Source organism: Natrix helvetica (assembly GCF_964273705.1).
Source record: "Natrix helvetica genome assembly, chromosome: 1".
NCBI classification, from domain to species: Eukaryota; Metazoa; Chordata; class Lepidosauria; order Squamata; family Natricidae; genus Natrix; species Natrix helvetica.
Genome location: NC_138548.1, coordinates 193,949,552 through 193,971,768, shown reverse-complemented (window position 1 = coordinate 193,971,768; position 22,217 = coordinate 193,949,552). Strand labels below are relative to the sequence as shown.

The 22,217-nt window shown below is 43.9% G+C and overlaps 1 protein-coding gene across 5 annotated transcripts in view; it reads right to left on the bottom strand.

Annotated features, from left to right (window-relative positions):
* Positions 1–22,217, bottom strand: part of LOC309389160 (tetratricopeptide repeat protein 39A-like) — a 39,782-nt gene extending 17,565 nt beyond the window's left edge. Inside the window, exons 1-7 of one of the 5 annotated variants that reach the window (XR_014174904.1) lie at positions 21,515–22,217; positions 11,445–11,540; positions 9,906–10,037; positions 6,511–6,578; positions 5,403–5,470; positions 4,243–4,307; positions 1,316–1,415 (exon numbers count right to left, since the gene is read on the bottom strand). Coding sequence is in view for 4 of the 5 variants with exons in the window: in XM_081947178.1 (XP_081803304.1) it covers positions 1,316–1,415; positions 4,243–4,307; positions 5,403–5,470; positions 6,511–6,578; positions 9,906–10,037; positions 11,445–11,540; positions 21,515–21,561 (576 nt within the window). In the remaining variant the exon portion in view is untranslated. The other 4 variants (XM_081947178.1, XM_081947179.1, XM_081947181.1 and 1 more) reach the window with 4 other exon arrangements.

Here is a 22,217-nt window from a genome sequence, read left to right as displayed (position 1 = left end):
AGCCAGAAGTGGGTTGCTCCCAGTTCAGCCCAAATCGGCCGAACCGGTAGTAGCGGCAGCAGGAGGCTCCACCCACCCGCCTGGACATTTCTGTGCATGTGCAGAAGGATAGCGCAGACCGGTAGTACAAAAAATAGCAACCCACCACTGGCAGGAGCCTCAATGGAGTAGGACTGGGCAATGAAGATAGTTATATTATGGTATAGCTCCATCAATTTTCCATCACTCCAGAAATCCTTTTAGTTCTGGGGTAATTTATTTTTCTCAAATCTCTCTAATCCCTTTTTAAAGCCGTCTAAATTTGTGAATTTTACCCCACTGTATGAAGTGAATATCACAAACCACCTTAGTGCTCTATGAAATATTGTCCCATTCTGCATCATTGGATAATCCATCATTTGTTTGTGTTTTAGTTTTGTAAGAAATGGAGAAGAGCATCTCTATCTTTAGGAGTTAAACTGAGAGCCAGATTTTCTCAGAGAAGAAAGATCAGATATTGTATATCAACAAGCAACAGCTACACACTCCCAAAACTAAAAAAGCACAAGGCAAAAGTTTGATTAAATCATGGGAAAAGAATTAAAAAGTAGTGCGGGAATAAAACTACAATAAGGCAGGTTAAAAACAGGCAACCCAATCAACTGTAGTAAATGCTACTGTACGGCCTGGTATGCAATACTATAAAGATTCTTCACTACATCATATGCTATAGTTTGAGCTGAATGTGTGTAGTCCACCAATGCCAACTCAAGAACTATTGTCTTTCTTATAGAGAGCCTGATGGTGTCTAACATTTTTGCACAATGCATAATTTTATGAACTTCTATGACATCCTGCTTTTTCTCAGTTAAAATACCCCATGGTATGTAACCTTTAATCATAGGAGAGTATTTTCAGCCCTTTGAGGTTTTCTTCCTGTCAGCCCTGCTGGCTAAGGCTCTCTGATATATGATAGCAGAGATAAATACCATACCTGCTGTGAAAAAGAAATTAGAACCAATTATCCCAGACACAGGAATGAAGAAAGGGGAAATAACCTGGGGTGCTGATCTTCAAAGCTTGGAAACAATTTTAGCTGGCAATATCTTAATATAGTACCTACTTAATACCCACAATAAGTGCTGTTCTCTCCACATATTTGTATATATTTATCAACCTGTACATTTGCAACTACAGAACAGCATCATAATGCCCAAGTGAAAACTCAGTGGGTTACTTCTGAAAAAATTAATGGATTGTCTCTTGGAGTTCAGTTTCTGTCATAAACATAACTTTCTATACCCCTTAAGAAGCTGTGGAAGCATACTCAACTCACCAAATTGAAGGCACCAATGCCAAGAGAAATCCCCCCCTCCAGATGGATACGAACAGAGTTTGCAGGTAAGCAACAAGGTTGGATGAAAGCATTCAGCTCTCTGCAAATATTAAAAAAAAGGTTACAGAATTCCATTGCCAATTTATCTGCCTGAAACTACCATAAAAAGAAAAGGTGTTCTATTTCATAGACCTTTTTCACTCTAAAGCTGGTTTTTAGTCATACAGGGAATTCAATTCATTCCCTATGACACTCTACCGATGTCCAAATTTAAACCTCTAATCCAGAACAAGATAATGCTTGTCAGGAAGATAAACATATATAGATCAATAAAGATGGAATTGATACCTACCAGTACTCCAGCTTTTCAATTACTTAATTACTTTGCACTGTTTTCATGAAGTTTTGTGTGTGTGTGTGTGTGTGTCATAGACTCAAAACATAACGCAAAGGATAGCAGCTTACATTCTTTTGTACTACTATATCTCCATTCGTTTTGGGGAAAAATCACTAAAGGTCCCATGGACTCATTGACCTCACATGCACATCACCAAGATAAAATGGAAGGAAATTCAAATCTATCATTTCAAACTTAACAGAAGAAAAGCAAGATCTAAAGAAAAACTAGGAATAAATACATATGAGTTGATTTGGCAGTATGTGGGCCTGTGACTAAAGTGTCATGCTTTATATCAGCAGTTCCCTGGTGGTTCCCCTTGGTTCTGCCAGTTATGTGTGGAACCATCCCCTCTAGTCTCAGTTCCTCTTCTCTTTCTCTCAATCCCCCTTTGGCTAGGATGGGGATTGGATGAAAGAGTGCCCACAGCCTTTTCCCCTGTTGATTAGGCATACTCAATCAACATGCAAGAACAAGTACATAACTCAGAACAAACTTAACCAAAGTGTTCCTGATTATAGAACACTATGGAAAACACAACTGAAAAACTCAGTTTTTGGGTTGCTGGTTGTTCTTGTTTCTGTTGTTCACTGTGCAGTTGACCTGTTGACCTAATAAATGTGCTAGCAAATAGCTAAGAGATATTCAAACAATGCTGTCATCTAATGGCCCAATAGTCCACTGGAGGATCAAGAGGTAGCAAAATACTGAAATTGATTAACTCATTTTAGATTTAAGGCAGGTAAATAAAAGGATTCAACTCTTGTACTTCTGTAGCCTATCAGATAAAACATTACTGGGCAGTGGTTGGTGCTCCTAGGGAGTTCTGGGTCATTTCTTCTTGTCATCTTGTTTTACAACTTCCTCATTGATTCCCAGAGCTAAAACCTCTTTCTCAAAATCCAGCTGTTCATAAATATGACAACCAGAGATTGCATCATGGTCACAATGGTCTAGACCAGTGGTCGGCAAGCCGCGGCTCACGAGCCACATGTGGCTCTTTACACATTTTAATGCGGCTCTTCTGTGTGCCGGGCGCCCGCTCCCCTCCCTCCTCTCGGGCACTTCAAAACAAGCGCCCCTTTCCCTTTTTTCTTTTCGACCCACAATGATTAGGGAGGATCCTGAAGTCGGGCGGGGACGAGAAGCGAGGAGGCAGAAAAAGAAACGGAGGCTAAGGAGCTTCCCCCCGCCCCCTCCCAGCAAAAATCTAACTGGGGAGCCGGGCGGGCAGTAGCAAATTAGCTGATCACGCCGTGTGGGCAGTAGCAAATTAACCGATCACGGGGCGTGATCGGCTAATTTGCTACTGCCCGCCCGGCTCCCCGGTTAGATTTTTGCTGGGAGGGGGCGGGGGGGAAGCTCCTTAGCCTCCGTTTCTTTTTCTCCCTCCTCGCTTCTTGGGGCTCCACCAATGGGGGAGCAAGGCCCGCCCAGCGCCAGGCTTTGGGCTAACACAGAGGTCTGAAAAGTTGGCTGTTTTAAGACTGGTGGACTTCAATTCTCAGAATTCTGGGAGTTGAAGTCCACCAGTCTTAAGAGCCAATTTTGCAGATCCCTGGGCTAATATGATTGATGCCCTTGGTGGACTTCAATTCTCAGAATTCTGGGAGTTGAAGTCCACAAGTCTTCAAGCTGTCAGGTTTGAAGACCCCTTGGGGTTTTTTTCCTAAAGGGTTAGGGATGCAAGGATCTTGTAACTTGACAGCTTTAAGACTTGCGTGCTTCAAATGCCAGAGTTTATTGAAACTAAAAACAGTGTACCATCCTATGTATTTTCGGTTTTAAAAATGTGGCTCTCAAAATAAATTTCAATCGTGGTTTTGGCGAGATTTGGCTCAGTTGAAAAAAAAGGTTGCCCACCACTGGTCTAGACAACCATCCGAGAAAGGCCAAGAATGACTGCATAAACAATATAACTTTTTGCTGCCACTTAGTGGTTGAAAGGTTGTATAGTCAATCCATAGTTTTAAAAAAGTCAGATGTTGATGGGAAAAAGTAAAGGAAACAGTTGCAAAATACAGAGGAACTAGGGTATTGTACAAGACAAGAGGCTTTTAATATGAAGGATGATGTTGGATGGGGCTGGAATTTTAGTTGAGGGGTCACCAACTTTTGCCATTGGAATGTTGTGCTTAACATGTATGGACAGCAGCAGAGCATGGATCCCTTCTGGATGCATTGTAAGGGTTACACTGTGAAGGCACCAAGATTGAAGGAAGCATGATTTTCCTTCAGCTTAGGATGGGAAACATCTTTGTTGCTATAGCCTGTGTCTCATCAATCTACAGAGTTTAAATGGAGGGTAAGATTTAAACATTGCAATGCTTCCTCTGTACAGAGCAGTCTTGTGCCTTCGGTCACCACCTAAATATGCTTGTCTGTGACAAGTGGGCCAAAGACTTTCCCATTCCAAAATGTGGCACGTGGAGCTTGTCTTTGTCTCATACTGCTATCTAATGCTCTTTCTCATTCCTATGTACCTATGACTTTACCCCTTCATTTACCCAGACCTGCCTTCCCAACTCACCTGTAGATGAGGTAGCTGTTACGCACCTTGATTCCTCCTTTTATGAAATTAACCATGTTTTCATCCTGTAAGAAGCAAAAAGTCTCCTTGAATAAAACAACCTCAGTTTGCTAGGATGATGTCTATCTAGGCAATGTCACTCCTAGACACACAGCACTTCATCAAAGGCATTCTTTACACTTGGCCACCAGCAGAATGACTGCTGAAGTGTTGAGGCTTCATTCCCCCCCCCATCTTGCTTTCACCAAAAGAAATTAATCTCAAGGTAAGTGGTGAAAACTAATCTCTAAACAGTTATCTATATCTCACGCCCTTGCCTGATTTTTTTCATAGGACAGTATCTCTCATGCATTTTGCACCCAGATTCTGTTTTCTGCCAAGAAACCTAATACAGTTCTCATACATGGGTGCAAGCTGTGTCTGTGGAGGTGTCAAAGACGGCAGGAGTGCAATCCTTTTGAAGATACAGGTGACACTGATGTCTGTACAAAAGGACCTTGCATTGTGGGCATTGCATTGTGATACTTATCAATCATCTTGATGATTTTGACATACCCACATAGACATCACCCAGCTACAGCCTTCAAGTGAATAGTAATTTCCTAACACTGAAAGGGACTACAAGGAAAATTGGAAAATCAAAAGAACAGCAGTTGGGAAAAAATGCTTTTGCTCTATTTGTCCTGCAATTTCCATAGTTAGCACAGATTTTTGGTTAACTGAGACTGAAAATTTCCAGAGAGCCAGTCTGGTGTAGCGGTGGTGGTGCTGGCCTAGAAAACAGGAGACTGTGAGTTCTAGTTCCCCATTAGACATGAAAGTGAGGTGGGTGACTTAGAGCCAGTCACTCTCTCTCTCAGCTCAGCCTACTTCACATGTTGTTGTTGTGGGGGAAAAGAGGAGGAGAAAGGAGGATTATGAACGTTCGACATCTTGAGTTACCTATAAAATAATAAAGATAAACTAAAATTCTGATCAATAAACAAACTCAATGCACAAGCTCTAGTACAGGAAGAAAAATGCTAAAATGTATTTCTTGGATTCTGCCTTCCAAGTTTCTTGCACCTCTCTAATCATAGAATTCTCTCTCAAAGTTGGGAACTACTGTAATAATGGGATAGAATTTGCTATTAAGTTTGAAGGGAGAAGAATTTTCTTACCTGAAGGAAGATAAGAGCTGCCCGGTGCAATAAGCATTCTGCATAACATACTTCAGCGTGCAGTTCCTCTGTAACAGGGAAACATGGATTTAGGGAGTATGTGCAGTATTTCAAATATTGTCTCTATTATTCACCATAGTGACTCCTACTTGAACTATCATAATATGCTCTCGGAAGCTTCAAGTGGTCCAAAGTGCAACAGCCTGAATGTGGGTCAGTGGGAGCACATTACATACTAGTCCACACATAAAGGACCATAATTGTGACCAGAAACTTTGTTGCTCAGTGCTGCATCACAGATGGGTTGTTCAGTGGAAAGAGGCAGGAATCCCAAGTAAGAAACTCGGGAGAGCATGGGAGAAGTAAGCAAGTGCCATAGGGGGTGGGGAACTGCCAAGGGCAGCTGCCAGGGAGCACGGGCAGGTTGGGCATGGGATCCAGAAAGACCTATGGAAGGTGCAGGCAGATCAAAAGAGGCCTTGGGTGGGCTGGCAGAGATCGCAGGGAAGTGAGGGGTTGCTGCAGGTGGGCATGCACTGCAGAAGGTAAGAGGGCCAGGAGTGCCACAGAAGTTCCTTGGGAGTACTCCATAATGGGCTTCTCAGGAGAAAAACAGCAGGAGTGACCCACTGACTTTGCTTGTGGGAAGCCAGCAAGGAATATCACAAATTGTGATCACCTGATGAGATTTTCTGTGACATTGCTATCACAAGCTGGGCACCCAAATGCTATAAGTTATCTAAAACACCAGATCTAGAGATGGGGTGAACAATATCTTTCTTGCAATTAGATGATGACATCCTCCCACATTTAGGAAACTGTCCTTCCCTCATCAGCTACTTAAGGGAATCAAGAAAGACAAACATTCAGTCTGCAGGTGGCAAAGGATGACTTAAAGAGGTTTTATTTCCTCAGAGGACACAAGAATCCCAGGTAATGCAGGTAATAAGCAGGATTTCACTAGATCCTGCTTATCTGGAATCAAGCAAGACCTGAGTGGATTTGTGCAACTTTACACCTACTCCCTCCTATCCTCCAGCTTTTCCTACATTAAGACAAGTAAAATATTGTCTTAAGTCTCAGCACTTTGAATTTTAACTCTTCTCACCTTCTGTACAAGCATCTCCACCTTGCCGACTAGAGAAGGTACCAGTCACAGTGGTTTTCCTCCGAAATCTATCAGGGGAACCAAAAGCAGTTGAATTACTAGGTTCTTCGTCTACCTTCTCCAACCCCTCATCCTAGGACAGGGGTGTCAAACTCAAGGCTTAAGGTGCTGGCTGGCTGGGGAGGGGGCAATTATTAGATGACTGCCTGCCAGCAGCTTAAATGCCCTGACTGAAGCTGGAGTTCGGTGCTCCGGGAGAGAAATGAGAGGCCCTGCTGTCCCGCAGAGTCTGCGCTGCTTGAGTGGGGAGGGTGAGGAGAAAACGGCTGCTCAGTTGGCTCTCCCCATCCTCCACCCTCACCTCTGCCAGCAGCTTGAATGCCCCAACTAAAGCAGGGATCTCTCTCTCTCTCTCATACACACACACACACTTACTTTGGAGAGCTCCCCTCTCTCCCTGTGTTGCTGCATCAATTGCTTTAGTGCCTGGCAGGTAAGCAGTTGCATGCAAGCGGGGGGGGCAGCTCCACACCACCTTGCTTCATACTCCTCCACCACTCTGCCTCACTGTTCAAGTGCATCCTGTTGCCCTCGCTGCCAGCAGCTTTGGTGCCCTCTCTCTCTCTCTCTCTCTCTCTCTCTCTCTCTCTCTCTCTCTCTCTCTCTCACACACACACACACACACACACACACACACACACACACACACACAGTGTCTCACCCCATTTGCATGCAAACGTGCTCCATGGGACAAAGAGGTCTCATGAAGTAGTTAAGAGGAAAGTCGGGGGGGGGGGGGGTGAGGAGGAGCAGGAGACTGGCAAATACATTTCGTGTTGAGAATGAAACTTTCTGGGTTCCTGACTCTGCAGAAGAGAATGGGTGCCTGAATCTGTGCGATATTATAGCACCCAGGATTGTCCACTCTCCACGAAAGGCATTTCCCAGCCAACTCTCCTCTCCCTTCCTCAAAGCAAAGACAAATGTGGAAAGTTATCACCCAGCCCTCTCCCAGAAAAATGAAATATCCTAGGAAATATTGAAAAGGCAGAATATTATATTTTCCTGGATATGAAAAAGGGAGAAACACATTTTAAACACAAAGTAAATTCCTGCAGCTTCCTGCCCATCCCCACTTTGTCAATGAGTCATTGCTATTCCACTTTACATAATAAAGAGTTCTCCCCTCCAACTCCAGGGGGATGGGATTAAGGCATGATAGTATCGGCCTTTTACTCAGCTCACCACATGGCATCTGAGAACTCAACCAAACCTGAATTCAAAACGCAGCCTAGAGCGCGATGGCAAACCTTTTTTGGCTCGTGTGCCGTAAGTGGGGGGAGCGCAGGGGGGTTGTGTGCAGGCGTGCTGCACCCATAATGCAATGCACGACCCCCCAGTACACATGCACGCACTACAGGCGCGACCCCCCCCCCATTTTTACATGCTTTTTTTGCCCTCCCCAGGCTCCAGAGGCTTTATAGGAGCCTGGGGAGGGCAAAAACAGCCTCCCCCGCCCGCCCCGCCCTGCCCCCAGACGCCCTCCGAAGGCATCAGAGAAGCCTCCGGACGGTCCCTGAAGCCTTCGGAGCACTCAAAACGACCCTCCGAGCAAACAGGAAGTGACTTCCAGTTTGCTCGGAGGGTCTTTTTGAGCACTCTGAAGGCATCAGGGAAGCTTATGAAGCCTCCGGAGGGCCTCTGGGGGGGGGGGGAAGGCTCTTTTCGCCCTCCCCAGGCTCCTATAAAGCCTCTGGAGCCTGGGGAGGGTGAAAAATGGCTTTAAAAAAGGGTGAACTCAGCTGGCCAGCACATGCATGCGCGCTGGCCAGCTGACAGGGCAGCGCCTTGCGTGCCCTGACAAATGGCTCCGCGTGCCACCTGTGGCACGCATGCCATAGGTTCGCCATCACTGGCCTAGAGAGTTGCCCCTGCATGGCCCCATGGGAATCTGAAAACCAATCAGAATACAAGCTCAAGATCAAAGGCCTGAGAGGGCATAAAACCAGGGACCCAGCTTCTCTTCCTCCCTTCTCTTCTCTTCTCCACCAACATTGAAGCATGTGATCACCTTTTCTGTTCAGGACTCAAGCTATGTGGTCCTGTCCACCATTAAAACCATCTTTCCAAGCAGCCTCCATGTCTCCAGTGTCTTTTTCCCCACTTAGAGCCGAACCCAGAAGGACATTTCTTCCAACAATAGACAAAGAAACAAAGAGAGGAGACAGATGTTTGCAAGGTAAGTGAGTGGTTGTGGCAGGAAGGGAGGGAGAAGCATGAGGTATCTGAGTGGGTTGGGGAGGCCTTGGGGGCCTATTCTATCACTACCCCCCCCCATGGCCTTCCCCACCTCGTGTGCACATTGGTATTCTTGATGTATATACCTCGTGGTGCACATACCTCGTGTGCACATTGGTATTCTTGAATTATGAGCTCTTAGGAAAGTATCCCCTCCTTGTGTGTTGCAAACAGCTATTTCCAGAGGGGAAGAGAGCAAGGAAGGAAAAAGAAGGAAAGAGGGGAAGGAAGGAAGGAAGGAAGGAAGGAAGGAAGAAAGGAAGGAGGGAGGGAAGGAAGGAAGGAAGGAAGGAAGGAAGGAAGGAAGAAAGAAAGAAAGAAAGAAAGAAAGAAAGAAAGAAGAAAGAAAGAAAGAAAGAAAGAAAGAAAGAAAGAGGGAAGAAAAAAGAAGAGAGGGAAGGAGGGAGAGAAGGAGGGAGGGAGGGAGGTTATAATGAGAGAGAGTGAGGGTAAATCCTGCTTTAGCACTTGTCCACCAGCAGCCCTGCTGCCTTTTGCCATCCTCTTGTCCCCTCCTGACTTCTCCTGGTGGTCTATCATCCTACATCCCCCACACACACTTTGCCCTCCCGCACACACCATGGGCAACCTGACCAAGGAGAATGAGCACAGCAACACTGGGAGCTGGCGACACCCACCATGGACACACTCACCACCACCCCAAAGTCAACCACAATCCTGATGTGGCCCACAATGAAATTGAGTTTGACACCCCTGCCCTAGGAATCACTTTCCACCAGAAGCCATTAAGCATTGTACTCCAGCAACACCTTTAAGCAATCCTCTACTATTTCTCTATGTTGCAACTTACATTCATCCCCCCATCATTTGTCCTTTTGCACCCACTTTTTCATTCCATTTTTAAACTGAGAAGGGAATAAGCATTTAGAATTGCAGATCTCATGCCTTGTTCAAGGAAGAATTAAATATCCGCCAACTAATGCAGCAATCAAGTCAGACTTGGGGAAAATACTGGTTATTTAGAAGCAACATTCACAGCTGAACGACTTGTCATCCCCCCTGCAGCAGTCCCAGACCATGGCTGCAGAAACAAGTCTTCCTATGTTCCATTTCAATGGTGTGTGTGAACTACACACCTCTGACAGATCTCCTGGGCTTCTTTCATGGTGTGCCCTGCATGGACAATATCTTCATGTTCGAAGGTCATCATGGCTTGCATCTCCAGGATGGTGGCATAAATTAAGGCATGGTACATGCTCTCTCCAGTCCTGCCAAAAGGTGTCAACAACGAAAGACAAAACATATGGTTGAAGCCAATACAAGGCTTTGCTGATTATATTGTTATATATGATACACACACACACACACACACACACACAGCATAAGGCGTTAACAAAGGAGGAGGATTAATATTTGGAATATAGAACATCATCAGAGTTGGAAGAGACTTTGGAGGCCTTCTAGTCAAGCCCCTGCTCAAGCAGGAGATCCTATATACCATTTCAGATAAATGGCTGTCTCTTTTTAAAAGCCTCCAGTGATGGAACATTCACAACTTCTGAAGGCAAGCTGTTTCACTGGTTGATTGTTCTCACTATCAGGAAATTTCTCCTTAGTTCTTGGTTGTTTCTCTCCTTGATTATTTTCCATCTATTTGGAGAGTAATTTGACCCCCTCTTCTTTGTGGCAGTCCCTCAAATATTGGAACACTGCTATCATGTCATCCCTAGTCCGTCTTTTCACTAAACTGGCTATGCTCAATTCCTGCAACCATTCATCCGTAAATGTTTCACTTCATAGAATGACAGCTGTAGTAAAACGGTTTCCCCATTGATTTCCCTAACATTGTTTTAAATTATAGGAGTCATAAACGCTGGTGTTTCTAAACTGCATCCCTCAACACTGCACAATCTTTACACACTTGAATAAGGGCTTGAATAAGATCTATTGCTAAATAAATATATCTTCCTTCTTTTCCCTACAACAGGATGTATAACTTTCTCCATCTTTACAAAGAGCAGCCAAAGAAATGCCATGGGGGTGCTTAAGATCATGCAGCAAAGAGCTGTTCTTACTAGTAACAGCCATGTGACCTTCAATAACATTTCATTTTAGATGTTGCCACCCAATCTACCAGCACAAACTGGCCTCCCTGTAATAAGCATCTAAAAACACCAATTTCCAGCACCAATATATATTTTAGAATACTGAACTATATATCCTGCTACCTTCCCCACAAGCTACATGAAATACTTATGAGCTGAGTCCCACACAGGGGAACTAGACAGCTGCTTGCATATGAGCATTATGGAACACTTAGCACTGACTTTTCTGGAGAAGCTAGAGGAACATAGTTTCCCTTATTTCAGATTTGAAGAAAAAAAACTCTAGCAAACCAGGCTAAATTTCCCCCCCCCCCCCGCTCCCCATTTCAGTTTATTCAAGCTCAGTGTCTGAGAAGCAATTCTCCTTCCATTGCATCCCACAGATTTGCTTCGTCCCTATAGTTGTGAGCACTGTAATTGGAGTTCTCTAGTTGGAAAGCGCTGGAGGAGGATTTACTTCAACAGAAGAGCTAGAAACCCTGGTAATAGTGGGGGGGGGGGGGGAAGGAAGCCGATATCCCGCACTTGTCCTGTGTACAGGATGAATCAGCTTGGGCACTTCTGATTTACCTGGGCTGCAGCATTTCCAAGCTCTTACTGAACTGGTTATGCAGGAAACAATTCAGTGCCTCCATGCACTCTGCTAAGGCAGTCTCCAGGGAAGTGCTGCAGGTAAAAAAAAGAGGGCTAGTTATTACAGATGTTCTTCTAAGATTTGGAGTTATACACACTTTCTTGTAGCTCCTGTCCATTTCATTATTAGTTTTTAGCCATTCCTAATGGGACTTTCCCTTAAATTGGACATTTGTTTTTGATGAGACAATATTAAGGCAAAAGCACAGATAAAAGATCTCTTGTGGACTTCTAAGTTTTGACTATTACTGAAAAATGTGGTCCAAGTGGGCAGTCATCAAAAGAGGCATTGATTCACCTGTATGGGAGAAGCAGCTCTACGAATTTTCAGAGCAAACTGCACGATTTAATTCTAGAGATACTCTCCACCCCCACCCCTGAAATAGTTCCCTACCATTAAAGATGTTATATTTACAATACAATACAATACAATACAATACAATACAATACAATACAATAGTAGAGTTGGAAGGGACCTTGGAGGTCTTCTAGTCCAACCCCCTGCCTAGGCAGGAAACCCTATACAGTTTCAGACAAATAGCTATCCAACATCTTCTTAAAGACTTCCAGTGTTGGGGCATTCACAACTTCTGGAGGCAAGCTGTTCCACTGATTAATTGTTCTAACTGTCAGGAAGTTTCTCCTCAGTTCTAAGTTGCTTCTCTCCTTGATTAGTTTCCACCCATTGCTTCTTGTTCTACCCTCAGGTGCTTTGGAGAATAGCTTGACTCCCTCTTCTTTGTGGCAACCCCTGAGATATTGGAACACTGCTATCATGTCTCCCCTAGTCCTTCTTTCTCTTAAGCTAGACATACCTAGTTCCTGCAACCGTTCTTCATATGTTTTAGTCTCCAGTCCCCTAATCATCTTTGTTGCGCTTATCTGCACTCTTTCTAGAGTCTCCACATCTTTTTTACATCGTGGCGACCAGAACTTCACATAATATCCTCATTTAATTAGTCTCATGTGAGCTGTAGAAGGTGCCCAAGTAAATAGGAAAGCAATAACTTGGTCACTGACTGATAAAAATAAGTGTAAATGTGCCCTGCTTCTTTTGTAAAGCTATAGAGAAACTTCCCAGATCTGAGGGCTTCCCTCCCTCCTATAAGGATCAGGAAGTGCCCTTCCTCTGGGGTTCTTGAAGGAAGTGATTGGCTACTTGTCACACTTGTTTAGCTTAGGTGTCCTCCCAGAGACAGAATTCTTACCTCTCACTAAGCAAACACGGTCTTTGCCAGCATAGTTACCCCACCTTACTCAAACAGGACTGGCCTTTCAACTGGTAAACTAAGTTTTAGGCTGCTGCCACCCTGGGGAAATTTTTAACAACTTTTCCTGTGAATGTAGCGACCCAGAGTTTTATATTGGTGCTGACTTGGTTTACATGATAATTTATCTAGCTTAGTTTCCTCTGCATTAACCCATTGTAGCTCTTCAAGATTCAAGACAAGGGTCTTCCCCAAATGTAGCTGAAAATGTCAAGAATTCAATGTGCAATTCTTCTTAAAAAGACACTAGAAACACACCATTTAATTTTTTAAAAAATAAGAGGAAACTATGGAAAGATTAATTTTGACTGAGCTCAAAATTATAAAGGGTCACAAGTAGGAAATACGAGAAAGTGCACCAGCAAATAGCTAATATATGTAGAAAGCCACTAGGGTGAATGGAATGTAAGCTGGCAAATGAAGCAAAAAGCAACAAGGAATATGTATGTGGACATGAGAACCAGTTTGTTCTAGTGGTTAAAGCACCAGACTAGAAACTAGGAGATTGTGAATTCTAATTCCACTTTAGGCATGAAAGCCAATTGGGTGACTTTGGATCAGTCAGTCTCTCAGCCCACAACATCAGGCTTCGGTGACAAGTCTGTCAGTCATTTCATACCACATCCAATGGATCAACTGTTGGTTGATCTGGGAAAAAGTGGCATTTGCAGGAAAACACTAGGAAGAAAAAGAACAAGTAATTTGCATGTGCCTATGTGCATTTGCTTTCCCTTCATGTGGCGTCCCGTACAAGTGTACCCTGAGGAGCATAGGTTAGGTTGCATATGCTCTGTCATGAGGCCAAGGGACTACAAGGAAGAGTGGCTAAGAAGGGAGGGGTTACCAGGACTCTGACGTGGCACTTTGTGGCCTTTCCCACAAAGATGCATTGGGGGACATTTTCCCGGAATGTTTTTCTCCACAGCCCCAACTGGATCTAGCCTGCTTTTGAACCTGATCTTTCTTTTTCTAGTTTCTCTCCCATACCATATTTGGTTCTGCTCTGTTTCAGTTTTGGAGAATTATTCTGCTCACAGAGACGTAGCCCACCCCCCCCCCCCAGTCCTTTGCATAATTTCTTCCAACGTTTTATTGGGTTTAAGGGAATAAAAAGGTGTTTTTCACTCTGCTGAATGTAAAAAGAAAAAACAGAGTTACACAGTATCATCTTTGCTTTGTTGTTCTCTCCAAAAAGGAATGATGTCCAAAGGAAGCTAAGCAGAACAAACTGACACCAAGAGAGAATGGCTATTCAAGATATGAGAAGACATAGCAAATGTGGCTATCAAGAATACATTTAAATGCTCTTACTGTATACATTGAAACATAAAGTGCTGCTTCTCAAGTTTGACTAAAAGTGATGCCAGTTGCTGGAACAGCTGACTGCATTTTTAGCCCTTATTCTACCTCATCAGTGAAGCAGAGCAGAGGTTCTGATGGCAGCAGAACTGAGAAAGGGAGGAACCATAGAAATAGAAAATGCTTTCTTTAAGCCAATTACTGGTAGGAGTCTGAGCGTTGGAGAAACATCAGCAAAACAGTGGTTCTCCTGTGGGAAGAGAAATCAGGAAAATAGGACTTCAACTGCCATTCCATGGGAGGAGTAGGTATTTTGAGTGCCAGGGAAATTCATCCCCCAAAGACCTGCTCCCCATCCTTCTCTTCCCCCACTGCTTCTATTACCAACCAGGGTAGAAGCCACATTCCTGCAGAAAAGCTGCCCATGAGTGCCAGCTGAAGAGTTATGTGGAGCCAAGATCCCACCAGAGAAGCAGCTCCATCTGTATTTGTCCAAGACTACAGGACATGTCATCTGGATAGATAGCAGCAGCACACAGATGGCACACCTTGAAACAACCATTGCAGGCTCTTATTCACACTGGCCAACAGTCCATTCCTGAATAATGCCAGGTTCATATATTTCTAGTTGTCTATTAGTTCAGTGTTGGACACTTGGTCTACAGTTCCACAGTTTAGGCTCTGTAGCATAAAGAGTGATGGCCAGCCATATCTCTGGGAAGTGCCTTTGCAGATGGTATTCCTGTGGTTCAGTGGACCACTGTATAAGGGACTGTAGGACGTTTGAATGTCAGAAGAACTTACACTGAAAAGATTTACATCCCCTCCTTGTCTCACCAAAGGTTGTCAGAGCAGTGTGAGAGATGGCTACAGAGGAACATTATCCCCTTGGCAAAAAGCAAATGGCTCTAAATGTTAGAGATGTGTCATACCTTCCATGCTTAGTAGGAAACTGGACAGGCCTCCAACTCTAAATTAATCTTAGAACAACCAGCTCCAGATTAAACCATGAACACAGCTTACGATGGTGGAACTGGAGAAACACTGTTTGCAGCAGAACAAGAAACTATGAAAGGAAATTGCCTTTACAGGGATGGGATGGATGGCTGTCTTCACACTGGGGCCAGAAGGACACATAAATGACCCCATAGGCCCCAGAACCAAATTATCTGAAATCCTAAAGAGGTTTGTGAAGTTTATCATCTTGGGGCAACTTTTTATGGTGTTTTGAGAAAGTATAGAGTATGGGCCTAGTGCTAAAAAACCTGGAGAATGGGAAATCCTTAAAAGGAGGAAAAAAGAAGATCTAGGCTAGTCTGCTTAATGTCAATTACCAGACAAAACTCTGAAACAGATAATTAAGCATCTGATCGTTGAGTATTTGGAGAAGAATGTATTGTTGGCAAGAGCCATAGGTTTGTTAAGACTAAGTCATACCAGCCCAACATTTATTTTTTGGGACAGAGTTTGGTTTATTGTTAGAGTGCAGTGAGCATAATGTATCTTCATTTTAGCAAAATATTTAACAGTTTTTTATGAGACCCCAATAAGGGAGATGACAAACGGTGAACTGGAAAATGTTACCATTAGATTAGTACAGAACCAAGAAAATAATTAAACCCAATGATGTAAATGACTGGCTCTGCATCACGCTGAAAAGATAGCGTTGAAAGCATATTTCAGGGATCCAGTCTAATACCAATGCTGTTCAACGAATTTATAAAAATTTGGATAATAGAAAATATGATTATTAAATCTGTGAACAAGGAAAAGATGGAGGGATAGAAAATGTCTTGGGGAGGGGGTAATGTCAAGATTCATGGCAATCTTGACAATTGGCAGATAACATCAAAATGAATTTCAACAAGAATAAATTTAACATTCTGAATTTGAGTAGGAAAACCTGAAGGTATAATTGTAGGATGGGGGAAATGATCCTGGGCAGCTGTATGTACGAAAACAATCTGGGTGTCTTGATGGATGACTGACTGAATATAATGTGATACAGCTGTAAAAATAGCAAATGCCATCCTAGGTAGCATTGATAAAAGTATACCAGTAACATCATGAAGTTATTGTTCCTTTCCAATATTAGGACTTATGGTAATCAATTACCAATTAATGATAATTCCACATCTTTGTCAAATTTGTCTCAGTCTAGGAACTTATTTTGCAATGTGGTAACTGCAGCAGAGTTCTATATCGATACCAATTTGACTTACTCAAGAAAAATGCATGCCGAGAGATCGCTTCCAGTTTCCGAAGGCGACAGACGCTGGGCGTCCGCTGTTCGCTCCTCCGGTGGGCTCCTTTTAGGAGCACAGGTGGTCTCGGAGGGACCACCTGCCGTAGGGCGGCTTGCTGGAACCCCCAGAACCGGAGGCAGCCATGGGGTGTTTCCAGGCTCGCCTCAGGAGCCGGGGGGCGAGGGGGGTGCATAGCACAGCAGTCGGCTGCCTGCACCTTCACTGAATGGACACCGGAAGGAAGCAATTAATCAGAAGTAGCGGCTGAAGTGCTGGAGGTGAGAAGTTTGCTCCAATCTCTAACCCTCTTTAACTGATGAGCAGCAGCCTTTTGTAAGCTGTGGATTCAATCTATTTGAAGTTGGAAGATTGGAGGGGGGTTCTTTCACCCCCCTCAGGTAAAGCGGCATTTGGACATCTCTCAATCTCGGAATGGAGAGAGAGAGCGAAAGTTGAATTAGTCACTTGCACTAACTATGTGAGAAAGATTTATATCACAACTGTAAGAGGTGATTGCTGAGCTGTTTTAAAAACTATATGGAAACTTTTGATGTTCTGCTCCCTGGTTCCCTGTGAAAGGGGGAGCCAAGATGGCCTGCTTCTGTCTTCTTCTTTGCACTTATAAATGAAATTTGCCTTTTGAAACTACCTGTGAAGAAATTCCTGGCTTTATATTACTACTCCCCCCTGAAGGACTCTTGGAGCTCCTCCTGTTATGTGGTCTTTCTGGATTTGGGTTATTTGATGTATTTTTTTTTTTGGCTTGGAACTGTGATTGAGGATTAACTTTCACTTTTGGACTTGCCTGTCTTCTCGGACTCACCCAGCTGCACGCTCCACATACACCATTTCTTTTGCAAAAGATTTACAGTCATCTCTGAACTCAGACAAATGGGGCCCAGAAAACCACCTTCAGGCAAGGCAGCCTCGGCACCTACCTCCTCTACATCCAGCCCAATGACTCAACAGACAAAAATTCCATCATTTTTACAACAAGAAGGGACTGGAGAGAGTTCAAAAGATTTATCTGTTATCCAAATGTTCCAGGCTCTTATGAAGGGACAAAATGAGTTGAAAAAAGAGGTGGCAGATTTTAAAGAAGAGCTCAGATGTGTACAGCAGCAAACAATAGAAAATAAACAAAGAATCGGTGTGCTGGAGGAGGGTGCGGTCGGGCTGGGGGAGGAGGTTAAGGCAGTCCAGAAGGGGATAGAGAATTGGAAAATTTTATGGCAAAGATAGAACTTGAAAGAATGTCCTTTTTTCTCAGATTCCAGAACCTACCGGAGACAGAAGATGAAGATCTTAAGGATATTATGAGTACAATCTTAGCAGACTATATTAAGAGAGATAAAGAACAGTTGTGGTGGGATATGGATCTGGTTTACAGGATCAATTCAGCATATGCCAGAACACATAATGCTCCAAGGGAAGTACATGAAAGAAGAAAGAGGTAAGGAGAGGAGAATGGAAGGGAGAGGAAGAGAAGGAGAGAGGGTAGGGAAGAGAAGAGGAAGAGTAGGAGTAGGAAAAAGGGAAGGGAAGAAGGAAGGAGAGGAGGAAGGAAGGAAGTAGAGAAGGGAGAGAGAGAGAAAAGAAAGGGAAAATAAGGTGGTGCTACAACAGGAGGAAGGGATGGTAAACAAAGCAACCCAAATTGTATATTATAACCTATTAAATGAAATAATAAATGTATAAGAATGATAAATGTAAAGAAGAATAATCATTATGTGAATGTACGTATACTTAAAATGGTACGTAAGAGAATAAAAAAATAAATAAAAATTCAAAAAAAATGCTTGCCACTAAATTAACAGGTAATTTATTTATCATATCTGCTTCCTGGATAGTGCACCTACTTGTGAGAAACACAAAAGAATATAGATAGCTTTGTGTTTTTGTAAACAATAGGAAGTCTAAATTGAGAGTGCACCAACTCAGTGAGTCAGGTGGTTTATCAGTTACCAGTAAACAATGGGAGCAAACAGCAGGAACAAAATAGGACTACCACTGACACTGAGTCATGACAAAAATGGAGATAATCATTAGATGGAAGCAAAGAGATACAGAAAGGCTGCCATATATGATTTCTGCAGTCCATATATAGTAGTACTCCCATTAAAAGGTGGTCACCATCCCAGTAATTAGCAAATGCAGCATGTACAAAGCCAGGCCATGCTTCAGCTCACACACAGGGCATAATCCAGTTCTTTTTGGAGGTGTCTGTGCAAGAACCCTGTATTCTATCTCCCTGCCACTTTAAAAATCTCGTGTTTTCATTTCATTTTCATCAGCAGGTTAGAATACATTTGCACCTTCACTAGATATATCTTATGTGGGTATTAGGGGACCAGAAGAAGTGCTAAGATGTATAATCTATAACTTAATTAACCAAGTACATGATGCACAACAAATTCAGTCTGAAAGCTATAAGTGTGTCTGTAAAAAGAAAAATTCATGCTATATCTCTTCAGTGTAAAGGTTAAGCCTGGGAGACCCTGATTCAAATCCATTCTCGCCAATAAAAGTTGATCAGGTGAACTTTTGTTCAGTCACTCTATCTCTCAGTTTAACCTACTTTACAGAGGAGTTATTAATTAGTTGAATCAGTAAGATTCAAGGCAGGTAATTGTGAGATAAAAGTGAAGGAGAAAAAGAGGTGTGCATACTGATTTGTGTTCTTGGAGAAAAGTTGGTACATAAATCTAACTATGCAGCAGCAGCTCGCTTTACAAAGGGTAGTAATTTTAAGATATTATAATAATTTTAAAAAGTAGGATTTCAATTTCCTTGATTCCCCCAACAAATATTGTAGAAATTGTAGGTCTAAAGAATTAGGGACCCCAGGTTTTCTAAACAAAGTACTGATATACCCTAAAAGGAAGTTCTCTAACTTTTTTCAATTTATTTGTTTTGCTTTAATTTGGGGAAGTTAAAATTAGTAACAGTGGAGTGCTAGCTGCAATAGAATAACAGAGTTGACATGCCCTGTCTGCATCTCTGTGATCAATTATTTATCCAGATGAATTTATTAACAAGTTATTATAACAGTAGTATCATAAATCCACCTAATCAACATTGATTCAGTGAACTTAAATTAATGCCAATCACTTCCTTATTCAGAGGTTGAGCACTATCTTCTTCATAACCACAGCTCCAGAAGAAGGAGCTCACTCCAAATTTGGGTGGTACCTTATTTCCTGATATATATTTTTTGCAGGTTTTTTTTTTTTGCAAGTTAATTTTAATTCTATTAAAAAGCTATTTAAATTGGGATGGGGACCCATCTGAGGATTTTGCCTTGAGAGTTCTACTTACAGTCCTGCACTGGCACAATCGACTTGGGAAGTTGCTGAGACATCTGGGTGACTGTTATTAGAACTAGAATGCTAGTTTAAATAGGTCTCTGGCTCATTCCACGTAAGAGCGGCTCTTCTAGTTCAGAAGTGTTAGATACATATACCAACTACAGTGGTTTCCACCAAGGTCCTCTGTTCCGGCAGGAACAGAGGTTTAATCCTATTGGTCGAAGGGTCTGACAGCTCCCTATAAAAGGGCTGCTGTCAGACTCAACCTTCGCTGGATTGTTCTCACTTGTTGTACTTAATAAAGAGCTGTTGTTACTGTTAAGCCTGTGTGTGCCTATCCATTACCCAATCTAACAAGAAGAGTGACAATACCTGAGTATCACATGCAGGGAAAATGGGTCTGCCTCTAACTATTTCTACTATGCTGAAGCCAGTGTGGCAGAGTGAATAAAGGTTGGGCTAGGGTTAAAAAGATAGGTGCGCAGCTATTGACTTTGATAGATTTGGGGCCAGTTACTTTTCTTTAGCTCAATTGCCTCTCAAATTATTATTGTGGGGATAAATGGAAGGAAATAATGAAACACGGTGTTTCAAAATTCAACTTTTCATTTTAGACTTCAGCAGGCAGATTTGCAATCCCAAGTATTTGTTGTTTAAATTGAACTTCTATTGGGGATGCAGATATGACAAGACAGTCACCTTCGATTATATGATTAGAATTTTTAGAATGGAAAGCTTATAGGTAAATAATTATTTCCGAGCTCCTCGGGAGCTTAACCGAAGCAGATTTCACTTGGGTTTGGGAAAAGTTCGAAATAAGCTCAATATTTAACTGCTCAAACGTCTGTTGTCTGGATTGGTTAAATCCCTATCGCAGTTCCCACCACGCAGCCTTGGAACGGGATAGAGAGGGAAAGGAAGGAAACCGAGATGAAAGATCTTGAAAAGCTGGATGAGGACGAGGTCAGCAAGCGACCTTCCCTGGCGGCTCCCGGACAGCGCCGGTCTTCTTCCGGCGTCCCCTCCCAAGGACCCCCTACATCTCTCCCAGCCATCTCCCGCCCGATCCTACTCCGCCCCAAACCTACCATCCCCGGAGGTTAGGAATCCTACACCTAGTCAACTGCCAGCTTTTAGGAATCCGCCCATTTTGGAAACTTTCTATCGGCTTAATAAATCCTTCCCTCGGTATAGGTGTCAGGCTTTCGTTTCTCTCGCGGGGAACGTGGCTGCGTTTCTCTTCCGAAGAGCAGGCGCTGGGAGGGAAGAGGAGCGGCACTTGTGGCCTCCCCTGTCTTCGGGGTTAGCCTCGGCTTGGGAAGTGGGGGCTCTCCCCCTCCAGGGAGAGGGGCGGGATGCTTCGTGGCCTCAGGCGCCCAACGCCTCGAGCCTGAGCCGCCTTCCCAAGACGGGCCTGGCTTAGCGGGAGGGGCCCGGAAATCCGCACCTCACCCCCTCCGTCCTCGGCCGCTTAGGGCCACGTCCCTGCCTCCGGTGGCAGAGAGCGCTTTCCTCCGGTTCGTCGCTCTCGTCGCCCGCCCACCTACCCACCCGGGGGGGACTGCATTGCGGATACCTGAAACGGGCGAAGCAAAGCGCTCCCCTCGCCAGGAGGAAGAAAAAGAAGCGGGGGGCGACGAAAGAAGAGACGGAGCCGACGGCTTTCTGCACCCGCGGCCGGCGCTGCAGGCCAGCCGCTTCGCCCACCGCCTTACCTCGTCCTCCTGTGGTCGCTTTCCAGAGCCATGCTGGAGGCATGAACGAACGAAGCCAGCCAAGAAGCGAGACTCGCGGCTCTCGCTGCGAAGCCTGTGAGACAACACGCAGGCGAAGCGGCCGGTCCGGCCTGGGCAGACTCCGCCCCGCAGGTGCCTCGCAGCCCCTACCTGAGCCGCGCTGCGTAGGTGACACCGCTGCTCTTTCCTCGCTCCATCGCGGAGTTTCCTTTCAAGTTTGGTGGAAGGTGGAAGCCGACAGCGCCACACACTCGCTCTTGCCCTTTCCCATTCCTCTTTCCCAGCGATTGCTACCTTCTGCACTCGTTTTTCCTGCGCGGGCTCTTAAAACCGCCTCCCTGTAGGAAAGATTTTGCCTGCCCTCTGGCTAGTCAAGCAAAAGGAAACGGTCTACCTTGATCCCATCACCCTTTAAGGAGGGGATATGAAACACTTGCAGCCCTTACAGAATCTCTACTGAATTAAGCGGATCAATATTACTACATACAAGATGCAAGTGGCAAGGCTGAGACTGAAAGATTACAGGTGGTCCTCCTTTAACAACAGTTGGGATCTCCCTGGCTTACTAAGTGAAACCACAACTGTGGTTATGATCTCACTTCAGCTTTTCTTTGCTTTATAGATCTGCAAAGAACATACATGCAAGATTTTGTCATAAAATTACTTTTTCATCACTGTTAGAATAAGAGTTGGAAGGGACTTTTTAAGGTCTTCTAGCTGCTCAAGCAGGCCTATACCATTCCAGACAAATGTTCAAGGATTAAACTCTGTTTCAAATCAAGGATTGTTTTACTATATTAACTGATGTTGTCAACTTAGACCAATTCAAATAACAGAAACTACCTCTTCCTCA